The sequence below is a fragment of the Lutra lutra genome, chromosome 5 (assembly GCF_902655055.1).
Source record: "Lutra lutra chromosome 5, mLutLut1.2, whole genome shotgun sequence".
Classification (NCBI taxonomy): domain Eukaryota; kingdom Metazoa; phylum Chordata; class Mammalia; order Carnivora; family Mustelidae; genus Lutra; species Lutra lutra.
The window spans coordinates 115,894,323-115,916,107 of NC_062282.1; the positions used below are offsets into that span (position 1 = coordinate 115,894,323).

A 21,785-nucleotide genomic window follows, 5' to 3' on the forward strand; every position below is an offset into this window, starting at 1 on the left:
GTCCAACCAACTGAGCCACCCAGGCATCCCTCTCTTTAGTTCTTTTCATCTGATTTCCACCTGTATGCTATGGAAATTATTGCCATCAAGTTCACCAATAGATAAATTTTAATCCTGATTTCACTTTTCTGCAACATTTAACACTGCTCACAACTTCATTGTTAAAATATTATTTCCTTTATTTAAATTCAACAATTTAAGGTAATTATGGCATCAACTCTATGCCAGGCATTGTGCTGTGTGCCAAGACATAGGCAAACATTGTTGCTTTTCTTGGTTTGGGGGACACAACACTTCTTGTTTTTTCCTGTTTCTGGTACCTTTTCATAGTCTGTTTTGAGTTCTCTTCTTTCTAATCTTTAAATGTCAGTATTCTTCAGACTCCTTCCCCTGGATTTCCTTTTCTCTCTACAATCCCTATCCAAAATTTTAGTTGCCCTATAAATACCTATTAGTCCTTTTTTTTTTTTCATTCACTGTGCAGTAATTGTATGCCATGCATATGCTTGGAATTGTACTAGGCAAGGGGAATATCAAAATAGGATACAGTTCTCTCATCAAGGATATTGGTGTAGTGGGGAGACACACAAGAGAGGAGACAGTTATAATACACTGTATAATACTATGGTGTGATACAGTACAGGATGCCATAAGGGTACATAAGAGGGGCACCAAACTCCATTTTAGTGATGTGAAAAAAGGTATCTCAAAGAAGACAATCTGAAGACTTAATCAGATCAAGATGAGAAATGGACTGGAGGAGATTTGCAGATAAAGGAAAGTGGGTGGAGAAGGCTTGCGGGTAATGAGAGTGTAGCGCTAATAGTGTAATTGACCAGGCAAGTCAAAATGACTGGACTAGAGAGTTCAAGTAGGGGACTTGGAGAGACAAAGCTAAAGACAAATATTAAATACCAGGGGTGCCTGGGTGGCTCAATGGGTTAGGCCGCTGCCTTCGGCTCAGGTCATGATCTCAGGGTCCTGGGATCGAGTCCCACATCGGGCTCTCTGCTCAGCAGGAAGCCTGCTTCCCTCTCTCTCTCTCTCTGCCTGCCTCTCCGTCTACTTGTGATCTCTCTCTGTCAAATAAATAAATAAAATCTTTAAAAAAAAATATTAAATACCAGGCTGAGCAATATGACTTTATCCTGAGTGCTGTGGGTACCCTTTGAAGGGTTAAAGCAGTGGGGTAGTTTTATCGTATTTGTATTTTAGAACGCTCAGTTGCTTGGATTGAAAGGAACTGTGGTTAAATCATGCTTGCAAGCTTGTTGCTATGAACCAGTGGTGATTTTGCCCTCCAAGGTATAGTTGGTATCTGAAGACATTTTTGGTATCACAACTGGTCTTGGAGATCGTGGCGTGCTATTATCTTTGAGTGAGTAGCGTCCTGTTTTCTAGACAAGACTAGCTTTTGGAATGCTCTCTTTATAAAGCCTGCTTGAGGTGAACTCTGTCGAAATTAAGATCATCCCTAATAATAGCAAACATCAGGATTCTAGTAATTCCAGAATTCTGTGTTAGGCCTTAGCAAAGTACTAAACACAGTTTATATAAATACATTTCATTAAAAAAAAAACAAACAACTTTCCACTTTAGTAGAGAAAGGATACATGTTTTGAATATGAGTCTGGGTGAGGGATGAAGAGGGGAGCTCAATTAAAGACTTTCTAGACTTAAAGTCTTACTCTTGGCGCTTTTTAGCAATTAATTAATGAAAAATTCATGTTAATTAACTTGACATATTGAGGGTTTGATAAGCATTGTTTTTGAAGAGTAAATGGAGCAAATTATCTAGGTAACACCTCTGTCATATTAAAGAAACGCAGACCTTTTCTTTCTTCAGTCTTTTGAATATTGTAATTAAAGGAAAAAGCAAGGGTTCAAATGAAAGCCAAGGACCACTTAAGCCATCAGTTTCAACAAGTTCTCACTTTGTACCTGTTTGATTTTTAACATCACAAAATTACCTAAGGTAAATCACTGAATGTTCTTGGAAGTGTTCAGGTCTAAAGCAAAAGTTGCATATGCTTGACTTTGGAATAGTGAAGTATCCCTTCCAACTCATTTACAAAGTGGTCTCATTTGAACTCTCGACCATGCACCCCTTCCCTGTACACTAGTCCCAAGGCTTCAGCCAGGCTTCCAGATGTTACTGGATTTCTTGGCACCAGAGAAACCAGGCCATCTTCCTGGGGATGCTATGGAAACTTACTGGATACAGAAACTTACAGTGTCAGGGAAGACAAAGTAATAAAATCTGTATCTGAATATTATAAGTTATCTTGCAATATTTATATAAATTTATATGTAAAAAAAAAAAATCCCACCATGCAGGTACTAAAAAAGCTGACATCCAGATGACCTTCTTTTGAGAATCTTCTCTACTTCTTACTTTATCATAACTCTTGCTATAGAGAGTGGAGATGTAGAGATTAATTTTTTGATGGTAGATTTCAATGAAGTAAAAAAATCTAGTGACAAGTAAAATAAACACCCATGGACTTATCACCCAGCTTTAACAATCATCAATGTATAGCCATTCTTTCAACCACTCATTCATTCATCCAATCCATTCCTATCCCCTGACTTCCATTTCCCATCCACCTTGGATTGTTACAAAGCAAACCTAGGCATTGTACCATTTCATCCCATAAATATTTCAGTATGTACTAAAGAATAAGGGCCCTTTAACAACATGACAATATTATTATTATACCTAACATAATGAAATATTTCCTTAATATCATCAAATATTAAGCCAATATTCAAATTTTTTTAAAAGATTTTATTTATTTGACACACAGAGATCACAAGTAGGCAGAGAGGCAGGCAGAGAGAGAAGGGGAAGCAGGCTCCCTGCTGACCAGAGAGCCCAATGTGGGGCTTGATCCCAGGACCCTGAGATCATGACCTGAGCCGAAGACAGAGGCTTAACCCACTGAGCCATCCAGGCGCCCCCAATATTCAAATATTTTTAATTGTCTCAAAAAAATTTATTGTTCATCCCAGTCAAAATCCAAATATATCCCATATACTGCAATTAGTTAATAACTCTCTTAAATATCTTTTAATCCATATCCAAAATGGATTTTTTAATTTTTGACAGAAAGCACAGAAATATCGAGAAACATTTACATGAGTAAGAGTCTTCCCCAGTCTTGATAATTGAAATGTTCCTAGGAACTTAATTACTCTTAACCTCAAGGAAACTGAGGGGTCCTAGATGGAATATGGCATTTTCTAGGTTTCATTTGGTATCAAGCTTGTTTTTTGGCAGGAAGCAAAAATCCCTCTACTTATGCTCTGTTACACACCATGACTGAAAACCTTAGTTCTGGTGTAGTTTAATGAATGTTAATGTAAATTGGCTTTGTTTCTTGAGTGTCTGTACATTTGTTTGGAGTGTTTAGTGGTTTAGGTAACTAAACCATAGATCGTCCTCCTGAGGTGTAATGAATTCAATGTATCATTCTACTCAAGTGTCATGGACATTCCTTCATTTTCTCTTAACTAGTTGGTGCCTGAAAATTGTAGGAGGTGATGGTCTTGTGGAAAGCAGCACAGGTAGATGGGAGTGAAAAACCAATGTATTTTTTAAGCAGATGAAATAGCAGAGACTTTTCAAAAGCCTGCTATGTTTTCTTATTACTTGATATTTAGAAACTTAAAGGGACAGCCTACATTATATTGTTTAATAATGACCTTACTACTCACTTATTTTAATGTTTACTGAAGAATATATCATTTCACTTAGGAAAATGACTACATTAATTCATACTTTGAAGATGGAGATGATTTTGGTGCAGACAGTGACGACAACATGGATGAAGCAACCTATTAGCTATGAAATTTCTCCAAAAATATCTTGATGATACCACTTCTGAACATTTGGACAGACTTATTTTCTATTTCTGATAAGGAATATTATATTTTTGTTCCTCTTTTGCTGGGCAGATACTTGCTGTCAAAATACTCAGAACCACTTTGAGTTTACATACTACTTACCTTACCAATCAGTCTCTGATACTCTGACATTTCCTTCTTAACACTCCTGTCATCCGTCTTATGTATTCAAGTGGATTTCTCGTCTATCACTGGGATTTCAGTGTGCCCAGAGTTTTTGCATTTTTTAATCTATGTATTCATACTTGAACAAATTACTCTTATGGAACTCGATCTGTTGTAAAACTATTACTAGTCATTATAGTGAATTTCTGTAGTCTGGAAGTTGATGTAATAATACTGCACAAAGAGCACTTTAAAAACAAAGAAACTTGAAAATAGTTTTATCTTTTACTTTTGCATGGTCTGTTCTGTGCTGCATTATGACTACAAAACCCTACTGGAGCTCTTACAATTGCATATTTTATGAGGTTAGAAGTTTTGTGATCAAAAACATACAGGGAAAAATGCCACTCTGAACTTCATGAATTTCCCAGGTCACATCTCAGTCCGTACAAAAACCTGGAATACTAAAAAAATACTCAAATTTGGAGCCAACTCAATGCCATTTAACATATAATCATCTCACTGTCGTTAAATTTGATCTTTGAATAGCTGGGCTCATGAAAAATTAGATATCTTTGTACTTTACAAAAGTATAAAGTTCTAGTCCTATAAATCTCACTGCAGAATGCATGTGTACAAAATTTGTGAGTTGTCATGGCCATTGTTAAATTTCACAGGACTCAGTTATCCAAATGATTTATAGAACAGTGCAGAATAAAACTCAGGTCATTTTAAAGTTAAGATTAATCTTCTTTGTTTTGATTAAAAACTGGCTCCCCTAACTTTTAATATCTTGGCAGAGTAAATACCTAGACCCCCCAGCATCCAAAGACACACAAATGCCAAAGATTTCCAAGGGAATTAATATATTTTTAAATGATTTCTTAATATTCTCTACCAAAAAGAACAAAGAAGATTATTTTTCCCTTGTGGGAAGGTAGTCCCATTACCTGCTAACCTTGAGAATCAAAGCCCTAGATTCTGTTTCTACCTTTACTATAGACTCAACCTTGAAAATGAGCTTGGTTAAGTTTTCTGTGCCTTAGTTTCTCCACCTGTACACTACTTCCTATAAAAATTGCTTACATACTAACCAAAATTTGCCATATGTATTCATTCATACCTTATAGAAATGATCACTTCTTAAACTTGGTTCTCACCCTCTGAAAACTGGTAGCTTCGTTAAATGACTGAAAACAAGCAGTTTTGAAAAACAAGCATGTTGTCCTCACAAACTATTTTATACTGATTTTCCCATCTTATGTTCTGGAGGGAAGGACTGGAGGAAATTTATGTCTTGTGCCATTTTGAAACATGACTTTCTCAGGAAAAACACCACTTTCAATTTTAATACTTCCTCAGATTATTCAAGGTGGGTATGAAGACCATTGTTAGTTCAGTGTGCCCATCACATGTAAATTATTTGTTGAAATAAGCTTCTAGGAAATTTTAAACATTCTAAATGGAAAACAAAAGAAAGTCCATGTTAAAACAGCAACCTACTAAAGTTTCTAGTTTTAATGGGCAAATAGTTACTTAGGATTGTTAAATAAAACATTGATGTTTTATTCTCTCACCTCCTTAGTACTTTAGCCAAATACCATTTAATTTATAGAAATCTGATCTCAACGGTTCTGTTTACCTGCTTCAGTGTAACTCTGCAGATGACCCTGTGAATCAGTCAGATGCACTTAAGATACAGGTATTTATTTTCCTAGCTTTCAGTTTTGCCTCCAGGTTTAGTCCACAGATGGTAAGACAGTCCCTTTGGGCAGGGATTTGCTTCAGGAGCCCCCAGCCATCTACCTTAAGTGCACTGTCTTCCTCTTTTTATAAGTTGAAAGTAGACTAACTATGAGGACAGGGAGTATTTGTAGGTTGCTTTACCAGCATGAATCTTATCCTTCTGGCTTAAAATCTGAGACTGTGAAGTTAGTTATTCTGTAAGAAGGTAAACTTCAATGAAGAGGTAGCCTCCTGTATATAAAAAACTACTTGTTGATGAAGTGTCTTTAAAATTGCTGTATTAGGGGCGCCTGAGTGGTTCAGTGGGTTAAAGCCTCTGCCTTCGGCTCAGGTCATGATCCCAGTGTCCTGGGATCGAGCCCCGCATCGGGCTCTCTGCTCGGCGGGGAGCCTGCTTCCTCCTCTCTCTCTCTGCCTGCCTCTCTGCCTACTTGTGATCTCTGTCAAATAAATAAAATCTTAAAAAAAAAAATTGCTGTATTAATAGGCCAAACTGTTTTGTTGCTATAATGCTTATTTTCCTGTTTACATATTAAATTCTTACAAAACAATTTTGTGTCATTTTGTTTTATATAAACATGGTTTATTTTGAACCTACTTAAATGTATGAGAAAACAGATTTGTTAATACAGATTTTATGTAGTGAAATAACTATTTATTGAGCAAGTATGACAGTTACCAAGTATTCCTGAATAAACCCACAAAAGAAAACTCTAGGTGATTAAAGTCATGTTAACAAATGAAGAGATTTGGCAGATAGTGTAGTATTAGTGTGACCACTGCTATCATGGACTGACAATGGATACAAGAGAATACTAAGAAATTTGGAAGATTTTGTTAAACCTTTCTACCCCCACCACATTCAAATGTATAGTGTCAATGGCTTTGCCTTAATATACTTAAAAGGCTCTGGAGTTAGTAAAAACTTTTTATTAAAAAGTGAGCTTAAATACAATTTTAAGGGGAAAAAAAGAATTACATCACAAATTCCTCCATTAAATAAATAAAAACTTCAAACAGCTTTTCCAGTTCTTTTTGCTACTGGTAATTTTGAAAAATATCCTTGAAGTGGAAAGGTTGTTTCATGATAAAATTTACATTTAGATCATGGTGCTAAACATGTGACCCACAGCTTGCTAAGCAGCCGTGGACTGTGCCTGTTAAAGTCTTCTTCCCTGTTACCGAAGTACATCCAAAGAACACCCATCTGACATTTGTTTTCATTTATGTCCTATAAATAACCCAGTGGATTTTATTTCTGTATAACAAGGGGGAAATATGAATTGGTAAAACTTTGGCAATTCTATCTACCTTACACATTATGTCTACATCAAAGAGTTTGATAGAAGAGGAGAAAACTTTTGTTTTTATTCAATTAAATTCACCAGCTTCCATTTTAGACTGAATAATAAAATAGAAACTTTATTACATTTTGCATATCTTTTAAAATATGAAAAATAAGGGCAAAAAGTTTTAAAAACCAGTTTTACAGATGATCATGCTAACAATGTTCTAAAATTCCATTTTGCCTTTGTATAAAATACATTATACAAAAGATTTATAGTATCTGCATACATAAAAAGAATTAAATAAAGTATTCAGATAGTTCTATGATCTAACAGTGCAATATGCACATACGTGGAAGAAAAATACTGATTTCCTGAGCAATGCTGTTGTAATTCAAAATAAGAATGCTACCCATCATAATGTACCTGTTAAATACAGACTTCTAAAAACCCCACACCCTGTAACGCTCTGACTGGATCCTTGCTTCATGATACTTCTGAAACATCCTTCATGTTCTCAAGTAGGTAATTTTAGAAATAGATACCTTAAGAAGAACTAATTTAGTAAGTAGTGGTTCATTTAGGAATGCTTGCTGAACAAGCAAGCAGAGTTCCAGAAAAAGAAAAGCTTTAAAAAACACAAAAAGTCTTTCAGAAAAGTTCATTTAACATTAGTCTTCTTTCTAATTATAATATGGTCATCAGACTTTGTATAATCCATTTTAACCTATCTTTTGAAGAGGTGAATCCCATAATTTTCTAGTAGAATGGCAGAAACTTTAAATGGCACTCAATAGTTCAAAACAACTTAATCATTTGTAGCCAGCCTTAAAAAAAAAATCTGCCCTAAAAATAGCAGATTTTTCTTCACTTACAACTCCCAAGTTTTTAAGTGAACCAAATGCAGTGATTCACAATTGTTAGCATATATATAACATATGTACCTTCTAATGTAAAGCATCTAAGTAAATTCAAATAAGGATTTCAACACAATTTAAACTCGTTAAGTTTTACAAAGTAATTATTTGCTACAAATTTTGATGTATATTAGTACTTTTTAAAAGGTAAAATTATTCTAGATCTATTAAATGCTTAGGAAAATTTTTTTAATGACCATTAAAGATTAGAATCTAAAATTCTATATATATATATGACATATATAGAATTATATAGGATTCAAATATATAGAAAAAGGAAACTGCCTGATTGTGTCATAAGGATATATTTCCTTCGCGAAACAGGACCCACTGCAGGACAAAATGGTTTTTAATCAAGTACATAGTATACTTCACTAATAAAGTTACTTATTTTGGAAATCAGATCTATCACAATTTCAAAGTAGCACTAGCAAAAAGGAATCACTGACTCTGTAATTTCATCAATTTGATGTAAACAAAGTTCTTCATTCTACCCTAAAATAATCCAATCCATTTTTCTTCCCTAAAACTTGATTTTTCAGCAAACATAATAAATACAATGTAAACTGACCAAGTTAACACTGAACATAAATTAGATCATACACTTTTTTTTCAAGATGCCAAGGCACATTAAAACAATTTTTAAAATTCCAAACTAAAAGTTATCAACAAATGATTTTGCTATAACTTCCATATTAACACTTTCTAATAATTGTCTAAGGCCCTCTAATACATGCAAGGGCTTTAAGCTTGACTTCTTTGTCCTTTTATTCACCCCTCTTTTTTTTTAATCAGTATTGGAGTTGGAAATATAAAATGACCAGTTAAAACCTGAAACATTAAAAATTAGGAAATAATGCCCAGAAAATGAGGTGGTGTTATATAACTTAAGGTACACACTTTATTATACACAAAACAGGCAATCCAGACTCCACCAAACTTTCTTCTAATGAATCATTTGGTTACATTTTTAAAATACATACTTGAAGAAATTAAATGATGGAAATCAGTATGCAAATGATCCTTATTTAGCCAGACTATGTCTGATCCCCAGTAAATCTTACAGTGTAGCACTATCAAGCCCTTTCAACTGATCCACACACCTGTGGCCTCTGTTTCCCCAATCTGATGCTATGTTCAGAGGGAAAAAACAGTCTAAGTTGGACATTTCCTCTTTGAAAAATGTAGGTTAACGGATCAATAAATAATTTGTCTGTTATTGTTAATGCAAAAGATCTCTTGCACCTTTGCTTTTGCTTAATGAACCCTTTCTCCAACAGACCAGAGGCAGCTAGTGAAAATCTGTTTTAACCCTATGAAGTTTTCCTTGATAGTGAAGATGGAGACGAATTTATACGGCCTATGAATCCCACTGGACCATCAGAAATAATCCTTAATTTTAATTCTAAAACTTGTATTAGCTTAAAGTAATATTATAAGGCATTAAATGTAATTAAGGCATGTTACTGCATATAACACAGCAACAACTTATCACAGTATGTAAGGATTATTTCCTAAATAATGCTAACTCATATAACACTTTTCATTAAAGAATTACAAAAGTGCTTTCAAATAACAGAAGCAATTATAATCACAGAAGCAGAGGCAGAGAGCTTTAAGAGACAAAGATTACTTTTAGGTCTTGACCTAATCCAGTGTTCTAGTGACCAAATGGCAACTTCCTAACTGCAAAACATTATTCTGGGATGCTTATAATTTTATTTTGCTTAATATATTTAATATTAATAACTTTAAACCAAAAAATAATTTGAAAAATAAAATTTAAACATAACCAGGCTTGAATAAGAAAAATGATGCATTTTCTGAGTTAAGAACTTCCTAGACCCATATTTAAATTCATTTTTGCTTTAAGCATTGATACAACAGATAGAGATTTACAGCTTTCAATATCAACAACTAGCAAGTGTAGGAATTTATACTCAATCTACTTGTAACTGGCTTCAAAAAAAGGGTGAAAAACAAAAGCATCTTCAATCTCCCTAACTTCTGCCTTTAAAGTGGTTATTGAATATAACTGATTCACCACACGCAAGATATACATGATCATTAACACTGCAATTATGAGCCAACTGCTATGTTTTGTGTTGAGCAGCAGGTGACTGAGAATCTTGACGATATAGTTTATGATCATGTTGGCCAAAGGGTATTCTTTTAGTTGGACCAATTTCATTTTCTACTTCTCTCTGTTGTGATGGGGGTGTCACTCCTGAATGCAAATGTGAAGAATCCACTGTTGAATGATGACTAACATCCACTTTAGCTAAAATTTCATAATACAGCAAATAAAATACTGGTGTTATTATACCTACTATCAACATTATCACTACAGCTGTCCACCACCCTATTCCCCAGTCCGCTCCATAATAAGGATCCTTACGTTGAGTGTTTTTGTTATCAGGTTCAAAACGTATTTGTTGTGCTGTTAAAGCAGATACTACCTCATTAAGGTTCTCTCTTTTGGTGTCTGTACATTTTACTATTTGTTCTATGTCTCGATCTACTTCTTTTAAAAAGTTATCAGCTGACTCAGTGGAAGAAAGAGAATCATTAGCTAGCAAAATTTCCTGTTGTTCTGGAACATACTGAACAGACGAAGGACGTAAAGCCTGTCTTCCTTTTGGAGGATAAAGTGTCTCAGTCAATGAACTAAACTTTTTAACTGGAATTTTAATAGACCTAAGGGCAAAAAAGTCTTGGTCGCTGATGAGATTGTTAACCCTCTTGATATCCGCTACCTGTTAAGAAACAAACAAAAAAAAAGCAACATTCATCTGAATTCTCCATCAAAATAGTTCATGCATCATTGTCAACTACCCCCAAGAATAGAATGACAATAGTCATTCATCCCAGTTACTTTTAGAAGGGAAAAAAAGAAAGTGGAGCTTAATTATTAGCAGTATTAAGTTATCACACCCAGATTTTATTTTGTGGTTAACAGTTCTACATCACTTTTGATCTACCAGTCTTGGGAAATCACTAATTACTTCTTACTATCACCCATGTATTATTAACACTAATCCTAGGTATTTAAGTAGATTCTGGGATCCTTCGATATTTCTCTTTGTACATTATGCACAAATATCACACTTTCTATTGTTTGTAAACAATTTGGGAAGGAACAATTACAAATATTTATGTTCTTTCTTCCAGTCTAGCAATTAAAGTGTAGGCAAATGTCAACTTACCCAACTAAAATTACCGGATTTTATCAAAACTCAGATGCCATCCACTCTAAGATGTGTCATATTTTATATATTGGGGGGGAACCTAAAACACCAAATATTGAGGATACCACCATTCTAATTTCAAAGATGTTAAAATGTGTGAAAAAACATGCACCTTAGAATTGATAACATAATTTATCTCCCTCATTTGTCTTCTGGTGACATTTTTCCCAAACTTCTCAGTGTTCATGCATTGTCAACTACCCCCAAGATCGGTCATTATTTATAAGCTTTCCCTATATATTATATGGTTCTCACCTTATCTGTATATCCTATCCACCTGCCACTGTCAAGAGGGAGAGCATGGGAGTGTTCCTCAGATTACCAATTATGATAGGCTCTCCCACCACCTTTAAGTAATTAGTCCCATTCATGACTTCCATCAATGCTTTAACCTAAGCTCTGATCATTTATCACCTGATTGATGTCAGAGAGGCAAAGTGAGTCTAGGATAAAACTTTTCTGGCTTGGCCAACTCAATGGTTAATGATGCCATTTACTAAGATATGGAACACTCTGGAGGGAGAAAGAAAATAAACACAGATTTTATACACATGGACTTTGAGGTGACTGAAATATCTAAGTGGAAGGCATCCAACAGGCAGTTAATAGATATGTCTGAAATCTGGAAGAATGATCTCAAAATATAGCTTCATGGATTACCAGCAAAAACAGTAATTGAAGTCACAAGAGTAGACAGATTCACTAAAAAAGACTGGAAGAAAAAGGTGACACATGAAAGATCTCTTGAGAAATGCCAACGTTTGAGGGGTATATTGAGTAAGAGAAATCTACAAAAGAGATTAAGAAAGAGTGGCTAAGGGGTGTCTGGCTGGTTTAATCAGGAAAGCCTGTGACTCTTCAACTCGGGGTTGAGTTCAAGCCCCATGTTGGGTAGAGAGATTACATTTTTTTAAAATTTTTTAGAAGATTTTATTTATTTATTTATTTGACAGAGAAAGAGAGACACAGGAAAGAGAGGGAACACAAGCAGGGGGGAGTAGGAGAGGGAGAAGTAGGCTCCCCACTAAGCAGGGAGCCCGATGTGGGGCTCAATCCTGGGATCCTGGGATCATGACCTGAGCCAAAGGCAGAATCCCAACAACTGAGCCACCCCAGGTGCCCCCGGAAATTACTTTTAAATAAAATTAAAAAAAAAAAAAGAGGGGCACCTGGGTGGCTCAGTGGGTTAAAGCCTCTGCCTTCAGCTCAGGTCATGATCCCAGGGTCCTAGGATCGAGCTCCGCATTGGGTACTCTGCTCAGCAGATTGCCTGCTTCCTCTTCTCTCTCTGCCTGCCTCTCTGCCTCCTTGTGATCTCTGTCAAATAAATAAAATCTTTAAAAAATAAATTTAAAAAATAAAAATAAAAAAAAAAGAAAAAGAAGAAAGAGTGGCCAAGAAAGCAATATATGATGGTGATTAAAAGTATGGACTGTCTGGGTTTGAAGGACAGTTCTGACGACTTTCTAGCTTTTTGATATGAGACAAGTTGTTTAACCTCTCTGCAATTCAATTTCCACATATGTAAAATGACAGTAGTTAACACTACCTACCATATAGGGTTTTGTAAAGATTAATTAAAACACATGAACATTTAGAATAGCAATATACAGTGTGTTATAATAGCTATAACATTTAATAGTTATATTTAATATATTTAGTATAATTAAATATCACTAGCAGAAAAATCAGAAAGATGCAAAATCAAGGAAGTCAAACAAAGAGGGTATTTAGGAGGGAGTGTGAACTGATTCCCGATCAAGTCCACTGAAGAATAAGAATTCCTGGAAAAATCAGTTCCCTGGAAGCGTACGTGTGGGAGAAGAATAGAGAGGACTAAGAAGTAATAGATGAGACAGTAAAGAAAAAGGATGCTTTCAAATTTTACAACCTCAAGACTGTGTTTTTCTTAAAGCAAATGAAGATTCATTGACAAACCCGAGTCTGACCCTATTCTCTTTAAATGTTCATTTGTTTGGTACTGTCTATTCTGACTAATAACTACTCCATACTCTTTCTGAACCAGGCTTCCCAGGTTTAGTAGTCTACCTAAGGTTCTCACTCTAAATATCCCTATATTTTCTTTTATACTAACTTTCTTGATAGCATTAGGATTCCAACCTTGGACTTTCTGTCCTCTTGTCACTGTTTTATGACTGGCATATTTTTAGTAATTTTTAAAACTATTTATAAGAGGAATACAGCACTAAGTACTCAATTTTTTAAGTGATAAATCCTTTGTAAGGTTCATCCTTTTTTGCTGGTTTAACTCCTGGTAAAATGGAGCACTTAACTCCCTAACTCTATTATATTAGTCTTCCCTACTGTGGATAATGCCTGCCTTCCTCTTATGTTAAGCTAACCACCCTTTCATCATTCTTCATTTTTTTTTTATTTTTTTATTTTTTTATTTTTTAAATTTTTTTTTTTTAAGATTTTATTTATTTATCAGAGAGAGAGAGAGGGAGAGAGAGCGAGCACAGGCAGACAGAATAGCAGGCAGAGGGAGAATCAGGCTCCCTGCAGAGCAAGGAGCCCGATGTGGGACTCGATCCCAGGACACCGGGATCATGACCTGAGCTGAAGGCAGCTGCTTAACCAACTGAGCCACCCAGGCGTCCCACATCATTCTTCATTTTAAATGAGGAATTCGGGGCACCTGGGTGGCTCCGTGGGTTAAAGCCTCTGCCTTCGGCTCAGGTCATGATCCCAGGGTCCTGGGATCGAGCCCTGCATCCGGCTCTCTGCTAAGCGGGGAGCCTGCTTCCCTCCCTCTCTCTGCCCACCTAAATGCCTACTTGTGATTTCTGTCTGTCAAATGAACAAATAAAATCTTTAAAAATAATAATAAATAAATAAATAAATAAATGAGGAATCCACTGATACATCTTGTAGAATACCCAAATGATTTTCTGTAAACTTCTCCAGTCTTACTGCACATATTTTAGTCTAAGCCCTGATCTTCCTCACTTGAATTATTCCACTAACCTCATTATTGTTGGGTCCCCTCCAACTCACCAGTAGGTTTGCCTACCATTCTGCAGCACTCCTTAAAACTTTATAATGGTGTTCTTACTAAGTAGATCAAACTTTTCCTCCATTAGCTCAATGTGCTTCTTCCCTTCAGTCTATGCCACTCATCTCTGGAACACCTATTAAAATTTCATCCATTGTTCCCCTTGTTTTCTCCTTCCACATCACTATGGTATGCCTTTCTCCTCATATACTCATATAGTCATATACTTTTTCCTTTACACCTCATTGGAAATATGACCTATTTTTAATCATTCAGATGGCATTTCAAATTTCTCCTTTTCTAAGACAATTTATCAGGTTCATTAAAGGAAAACCCATGTCTTTCTCTAATGAAGCTACTGGACCACACTCCTCTCTTGGACCTCCACCTTGATAATTTTAGCTTTGCCCCTAATTTTTAAATATTGATTGCTTTCTATCAACTTTCTAAAGCACATTCTGCAACTTCTCTACAAACATGTATTCACATGGTTATATACACTAAAAAATGAAGTCAGGTCTACTATGACCTAACAGTAAGTAGTGTTGCCATACTTGAACAACTTGCAAAAAAAAAAAAAAAATCCAGCTCTTCTTCCCTCACCAAGAAATGCATTTTAATAAGCTACATTATTAAATTTTTAAAAACTATCATATCTGTTTTGATCAACTGAAGTTCTGTAATTACTCTATTCAGAGAAAAATAACACAAAACTTCATGGTCACAGGAAATTTTTTAAAATTCAATTTAAATTTACATATATTTGTATAAATAAATTTATAAATATGTATGTTTCTGTTGCAGAGAATTACAATAGGTAACCAATAAAGGGCTTTCAAGTATAAAAATACAGAACATTATGAAAGATTGTGGGGGGAGGGTAAAAATATTAATCAAGGAGAAAAAGGGATGATAAAAATTTCATGCTATTAAAAAAGTGCATATAAGGGTGCCTGGGTGGCTCAGTCAGCTGAACATCTGACTCTTGGTTTTGGCTCAGGTCATGATCTCATGGGTCATGAGACAGAGCCCCATGTCCAGCTTTGGGGTCCATCCGTACTCAGCAGCAAGTGTGAAGGTTCTCCCTCTCCCTCAACCCCTCCCCCAGTCTCAAGCTCTAAAATAAATAAATCTTTTTTTCTTTTAGTGCATATAAACAATATTCTAACAGTCATATTTTTAAATATCAACAATGACAACATTCTGGAAATTATATCCTTTAAGTCATTAGGAAATATTTAAGCTCACTTTAAAATGTTCCAGGAGATAACACGATACATACATTACAAAATTCTACTGGAAGTATAAGGACAGAAAGTTTGAAAAAATGTTCCAACAGTTTCCGGATCAGTGTGTTTACATGACAACATTACATGCTAAGGATGCAAGATGGACATAATGATACAGATATAAAAAAGGTTCGGGGCACCTGGGTGGCTCAGTGGGTTAAGCCACTGCCTTCGGCTCAGGTCATGATCTCAGGGTCCTGGGATGGAGCCCCGCATCGGGCTCTCTGCTCAGCAGGGAGCCTGCTTCCTCCTCTCTCTCTACCTGCCTCTCTGCCTGCTTGTGATCTCTCTCTGTCAAATAAATAAATAAAATCTTTAAAAAAAAAAAAAAGGTTCAAACAGAGTTTAATATTATTAAAATTAAAAATAATACCTTTCCTTCTATATATAAATCATACTTTTGGGAATCTATTCCACAGAAATAAAGGTACCACCATTTAATTTAAAGATATAGTTGTGATGATATTCACCACACAATTCAAAACATGGGAGAAAGTCCTGACTGTGTGATAGGAGAACAGCTTAATAATTATGGCACTTCTACACTATGCAATACTATATAGCTATATAAAATAATGAGTTAGATCTGTAAGACACTGAGGGATGTCCATAATATACAAGAAAATGAAAAAGGCAACTTGAGTAATAGGCATAGTATAAACAAATTTTTATTTATTTATTTATTAAGATTTTATCTATGCATTGAGAGAGAGAGAGACAGCGCACAAGCAGAGACAGAGGGAAAGGGAGAAGCAGACTCCCGATGAGCAGGAGCCCAAAGTGGGGCTCAGTCCCAGGACCTGGAGATTATGACCTGAGCTGAAGGCAGATGTCCAACCATCTGAGCTACCCAAGAGCCCCTAAACCAGTTTTTAAAAGCCCAATAAACAAGGGCAATCACCCCCAATCACCCCGTATGTATAGTGTTTTTATAAGCACAAAAAAGTTATGGGAAGAAACACCAAACTGTGTTATTTGAGAAAGCAGAGGCAGAGAAAAACTTTTCCTTATATATTTCTATATTCTCTTACAACCTGAGTAAGGAGAAAACATAACACATATGGGTGTTTTCCAATACTGACAACAGAATCATTGATTTAGAAATACACAGAAATTCACTTAAAAGTGTAAAAAGTTAACAGCTACGAACATACAGATTTCTATGGAAAGAAAGGGAAAAAGAAGATAAAAGAGTACAGAACTTGTTTCAATCTGTGCTAATGAACGAATTATTCTGGATAGCATTATGCAAAATCAAATGAAAACTTACCGTACAACAGTACTGAAGGGCTATTGCATTTAAAGTATCACCTTCCTGTATATCTTTTGTTAAAACTATAATGTCATCAAGTCTATCTCTTGATGTACTTCTTCGGATTTTCTCTTTTCCTCTGGATCGAAGCTCATAAACGTCAGCATCCTCCTCCAACACATCACTGTCTGTACAATTTCCAAATGCATGTACTTGACCACTTGAATGAACTCCTGGAAGAGGAAAACTACGATTCTGATGTCTCCCTGCCATGTCAAAATCTGAGGAGGAAAGAAGAAAACTTTGGAATGTACCTGAGCCATTCACCCAAGTTACATGAATCTTATATTCAGGACACTTTAAAAAAAAATGATTTTAGGTATTTAAATATTTAGGTTTAAGTTTTACAGATGTTGAAGTGCAATTAACATATCCGGAAGCGGTAATCCATTTTTATAAACCATATATTACAAAATATGGGGGTGATAAACATTTTTGCAAAAGTAAATTGCTATCTTTTTAAAGTCAAAAAATGAAGCTCCACTTATTCTGAGCATGTGAATAAAATTAGGAAATACTTTTGTTTCATGTATTAAAAACATATACTTTGACTCTATCAGAACTATGAATTGTACATATTTTATATGTACAAACACAACACTTTAGTGAACCCAAATATTTGGCTTGTTCTGAATTTTAAGTGCATGTGGGATTGGAGTATCTTTTGTACTACCTCCCTACTTCCCTACCTCCCCACCTCCCTACCATAATTTCATGGCTCATATGCGTAAGTAGAAACTGAAATTGGGTGGGTATAGATGAGATTACCTAAAGAAAGTATAGCATAAGAAGGGGCTAAGACTGAGCCTTGAAGAACTGCTATATTTGGTATTTTGAATGAAGGAAAATCAGCCTGCAAAGAAGCGAGAAAGGGATATTCACAAGAGGAAGAAACCGTCAAAATACTGTGTCACAGAAAGCAAACTTAAATGTTTTTTGTTTTTTTTTTAATTTTATTTATCAGAGAGAGAAAGCACATAAGCAGCGGGGGCAACAGGCAGAGGGAGAAGTGAACAAGGAGCCCAAAGCAAAACTCGATCCCGGGATCCTGGGATCATGACCTGAGCAGAAGGCACTCTACTTAACTGACTGAGCCACCTAGGTGTCTGTCCCTCAAAAGGTGCCTTAAAGAAGGACTTAGCTCAGTTGTAAATACTACAGACAAATACCAAGTGAAAAAGAGAAAACAAACATAAATTCCCAAAAGTCTGAATTTGTAATATGGATGACAAGAGATTGCGTTCTGTGAGTAGGCACATATGTACATAATATATGAACTATTTCATATCATTGAATACAACTCCTGAAAACCAGTTTTTTGGGGGGGGGGGGGTGAAAACCAGTTTTTGACCCTGCTCTACAGCAACACTTGCAATGCTTTAGAAACTCAAGAGTTTTTCTAGCAGGATAACACAGCTAACTAGTAACTATATATTAAGCTGACTCTTTCACCCATCCCCACCCCCTAGGGTGCTACTATTTAATAACATGTATTGTGATTCCTAAATTCACAGCCACCAAACTAAAGAAAGCTATCCAGTTTTCATCTCTAAAGCAGTTTTGAAGTCCTGGTCACACCTTTTCCTTCATGGAGTTCTAACCAAGTGACAACTCTAAGAAGTTCAGAGATTAATCTTGTTTTAATAGCATAATAAATTAAGGATGCTTTATTTTTAATTCTCAGAAAAATGAAAAGGTATCTCAGCTTCACCTAAAATAGATAATAGTTTTATTTCTACTTATTTAACCAAGTCTTTACTATCTTGTGTTTTTAGTTTAGGAAATGTCTGTGAATTCTGTGGAGTCGTAGGCAAAATTTTATACTTACGTACATTTTTCTGGGGGAAATATTTGTTTTCCTGTTCTCAGAAGGGGTCCATGTTTTAAAAAGAACCACTTAGGGACGCCTGGGTGGCTCAGTAGGTTAAAGCCTCTGCCTTCTGCTCGGGTCATGATCCCAGGGTCCTGGGATTGAGCCCCACATTGGGCTCTCTGCTCTGCAGGGAGCCTGCTTCCCTTCCTCTCTCTCTCTCTTTGTGTGCCTTTCTGCCTACTTGTGATCTCTATCAAATAAATAAATAAAATCTTAAAAAAAAAAAAAAAAAAAGAACCACTTAAGGGGCGCCTGGTTGGCTCAGTGGGTTAAAGCCTCTGCCTTGGCTCAGGTCATGATCCCTGGGATCAGCCCTGCATCATCCAGCTCTCTGCTCAGCAGGGAGCCTGCTTCCTCCTCTCTCTCTGCCTGCCTCTCTGCCTACTTGTGATCTCTGTCTGTCAAATAAATAAATAAAATCTTGAAAAAAAAAAAAAAGAACCACTTAAAATTAACAGCAATTTACATGTGGCTATACGGACCCATTTAGACATTTCCCCAGTAATAATTTGTTCTTAGAATCCCAAACTGGCTTAGAACAGCTCTAATTCACTGAGCAATGCCCAAAGCCATTTCACATATTTCTATCAAACCTTCTCCATGGTACAATGCTAAATAATAGTTAAAGACTAGAACTTCATCTCACTATCTTTTCACTCTCTTGTGTAATGAAATGAAGGCAGCAGAAAACCACAAACTAGATACTGTTTTTGAATAATCAAGAATTGGTTGCGCTTCCAGTCCAAGTGGAAAGCTAGACTCTGGCCCAAGCAGATAATTATCTAAGTCAACCATACAGAGTTTAGAAAGTACACTGTATTCAAGTCATCTGGCTCAATTTTCTTCAACCTGTCTTAATTATTAGAGTAGGAAAAAAGCAGGAATACCCTCTTAAGAAAACTGAAAAAAACTCTGCATGCTATCTAGATTACAAAAAGTCCCAAAAGTTACGAATGGACACGTTAAGGCTCACTCAGTAACTGAAAATGGTTTCCCAAACACCTTAATTTGTAGTAATTATTGTTTGGTGTTTGGCTTTGCCTTTCCTGAAGCAGAGAGTAATAAAAAGGCCATAGGGCATAAGCTAGTTCAGCACTGCGATAGCATCACAGCGACTGTATCCGCCAGGGCCAATTCAGTTTTTAAAACTTAAGTTCCCAACCTCTCCATTCCACAACCCAGGGGTTTTTTTGTTCTTGTTCTTTTTATTATTTCCCTGTTTTCCCCTGTTTATTCCCTGCAATGATCTCGGATTTTTATGTTACCCCATCACACTTAGACGGTGTGGACAAGAAGCCGTCAACATTTATTCAACAAAACAGTAAGTGGGGAAAATATAGTGCTTAGGTTGTAAATGCGTTGATCTGGGCATCTGGCAGGTAGGAGTCCTTCCTCTGAGCCTCAGTTTCCCCAAGAGTGTAACGAGGGGCTTCAGTGGGGTTGGTCGCGAAGGTCTCCCCTGCCTCGGGGTCTCGTCCGTGCAGGCCGGGATCCGAGCCCTGCCCGGCCGCCCCGGCTACACCTGCGGCCGAGGACTCCCCGCCATCTCCAGAGAGGGCGCAGCCGGGCCCCGATCCCACAGGTCAGGACCAGGACACCTCCCATCTCTCGCCGCCATCTTTACCTGTTCTGTTAGCAGCGGGGACACAACAAGGAGCCGGCTGCCAGGTCCGCCGCCGCGGCTCCTGTCCCGGGAAAATTCATGACCAACCCTCCGTTTTGGGTTGCCCCTGTCTTCTGCCGCCACTGCCGCCAACGTCTCCGCCTTCCGGGCTGTGCGCCGCCGCCACGTCCGCAAACCTTCGGTGCGTCATCGCGTCAAGTGGGCGGAGGTGGGAAGGAGTGGGGGAGGAGGAGGAGAGCGGAGGTGGGAAGGGGCGGGGAAGGAGGCAGAGGGCGGGGACTCGAGGTGAAGACCAGACCCAGGAGCTTTCCAACCCCTGGCCCACGCTGGGCGCGCAGGCGCAGGGACGCCGTCAGGGCCCGGTGGCAGGGATCCGAGTTCCAGACCCGCCCCGTCTCCTCCCCTTCTGCCCCGCCCCTTCATCCAAGGAGGAATAACTCCCAAGGCGAAGGCTGGGGGCTGACCCCGCGCTTCAGAGCGCCTGGCCGGCTTCTCCTTTGTCCCTCGTCCACAGAGAGCTGGCAGTCTGTGTAGAAAATACGCGGCGGTGGGGTTTCAGGAGGAGGGAGGTTCTTAAGGATTTGACGGGGGCCGTTGTACATTTCTTCTTGGTCTGCATCTAGAGCTTTCTGTAGGGTGGAGAAGGACGCCCGGAAGCTCAGTGTTGACATCCATGTTTTAGCAAATTGTACTGTGCTTATTAGTCTTCCTGCTGAAGCTTCTAGACTTGCAGAAGAGGCAAAATACTGGAAAGAAGTCCTTGGCCGGCGGGGTACGGTTGCTTGTCTTTATGTTTATAGGTGGGGAAAGTGGGCCACCTAGAGTCAGGCCCTGGTTCATGTTTGCCCACGGGCTTTGGTTCTCAGGCTCCCTATTCTCAATGAGACAGGCTGTCTACAAATTAACTGACTTGGTTTTGAAAACTAACTGAAAGGCACGGCAGTCACTGTTAGGGTCTATGAGATAACTATCTCAAATTTACTAAATGAGTATGATAATGTGTTTGAATTTACGTAAATGATGTAAAGCGTTTCCATGATGTGCCTGGTACTTCCCCATGTCGACGTTACATACTTCGCACTTAGATGAGTGTGCTTGCTGTCTTACGACGATACACGTTTGACCCAAAGAGCTGGGGTGCAGAGCACTTCTTTTCAGAATGTCTGGATATTTATGCATCATGAAGACCTTGATGCTCTGTTTTGAATTACTTTCAAAGACTGTGTTTTTGTTTGCCGGGAAGTGCTTTCAGTAAAGGTTAGGAATTCCGCACCGCAGTTTTTTTCTTTTATTTAAGGAGATAGGCACGGCCGTCCACAATGCCGTCCACAATGCTACAAAAAGAACTGCAGGAGAAGACTTTTGTTTGTTGTCGCTGTTCTGTGTGGTGTTGCCCTTGCGACACCCGTCTGTAACCATTTGTCACTGAGACATTTTCTCATCAGTAGACAAAAGATATATTC

At 37.3% G+C, this 21,785-nt stretch overlaps 2 protein-coding genes across 5 annotated transcripts in view; one reads left to right on the forward strand and one right to left on the reverse strand.

Moving 5' to 3' along the window:
- Positions 1-4,283, forward strand: part of POLR3G (RNA polymerase III subunit G) — a 104,844-nt gene extending 100,561 nt beyond the window's left edge. For all 4 annotated transcript variants that reach the window (XM_047730889.1, XM_047730891.1, XM_047730888.1 and 1 more), the window contains one exon: positions 3,758-4,283. In XM_047730889.1, the coding sequence (XP_047586845.1) occupies positions 3,758-3,844 (87 nt within the window). In that variant the 3' untranslated portion in view covers positions 3,845-4,283. The remainder of the gene's footprint in view (positions 1-3,757) is intronic.
- Positions 4,284-7,151: 2,868 nt separating this feature from the next.
- On the reverse strand, positions 7,152-20,574 carry LYSMD3 (LysM domain containing 3). Its single transcript, XM_047730886.1, has 3 exons — positions 20,323-20,574; positions 16,784-17,046; positions 7,152-10,716 (listed from the first exon to the last, which is right to left on the reverse strand). The coding sequence occupies exons 2-3, from the start codon at positions 17,036-17,038 to the stop codon at positions 10,054-10,056; spliced, it is 918 nt and encodes a 305-aa protein (XP_047586842.1). The 5' UTR covers positions 17,039-17,046; positions 20,323-20,574; the 3' UTR covers positions 7,152-10,053.
- Between the last annotated feature and the right edge of the window lie 1,211 nt (positions 20,575-21,785).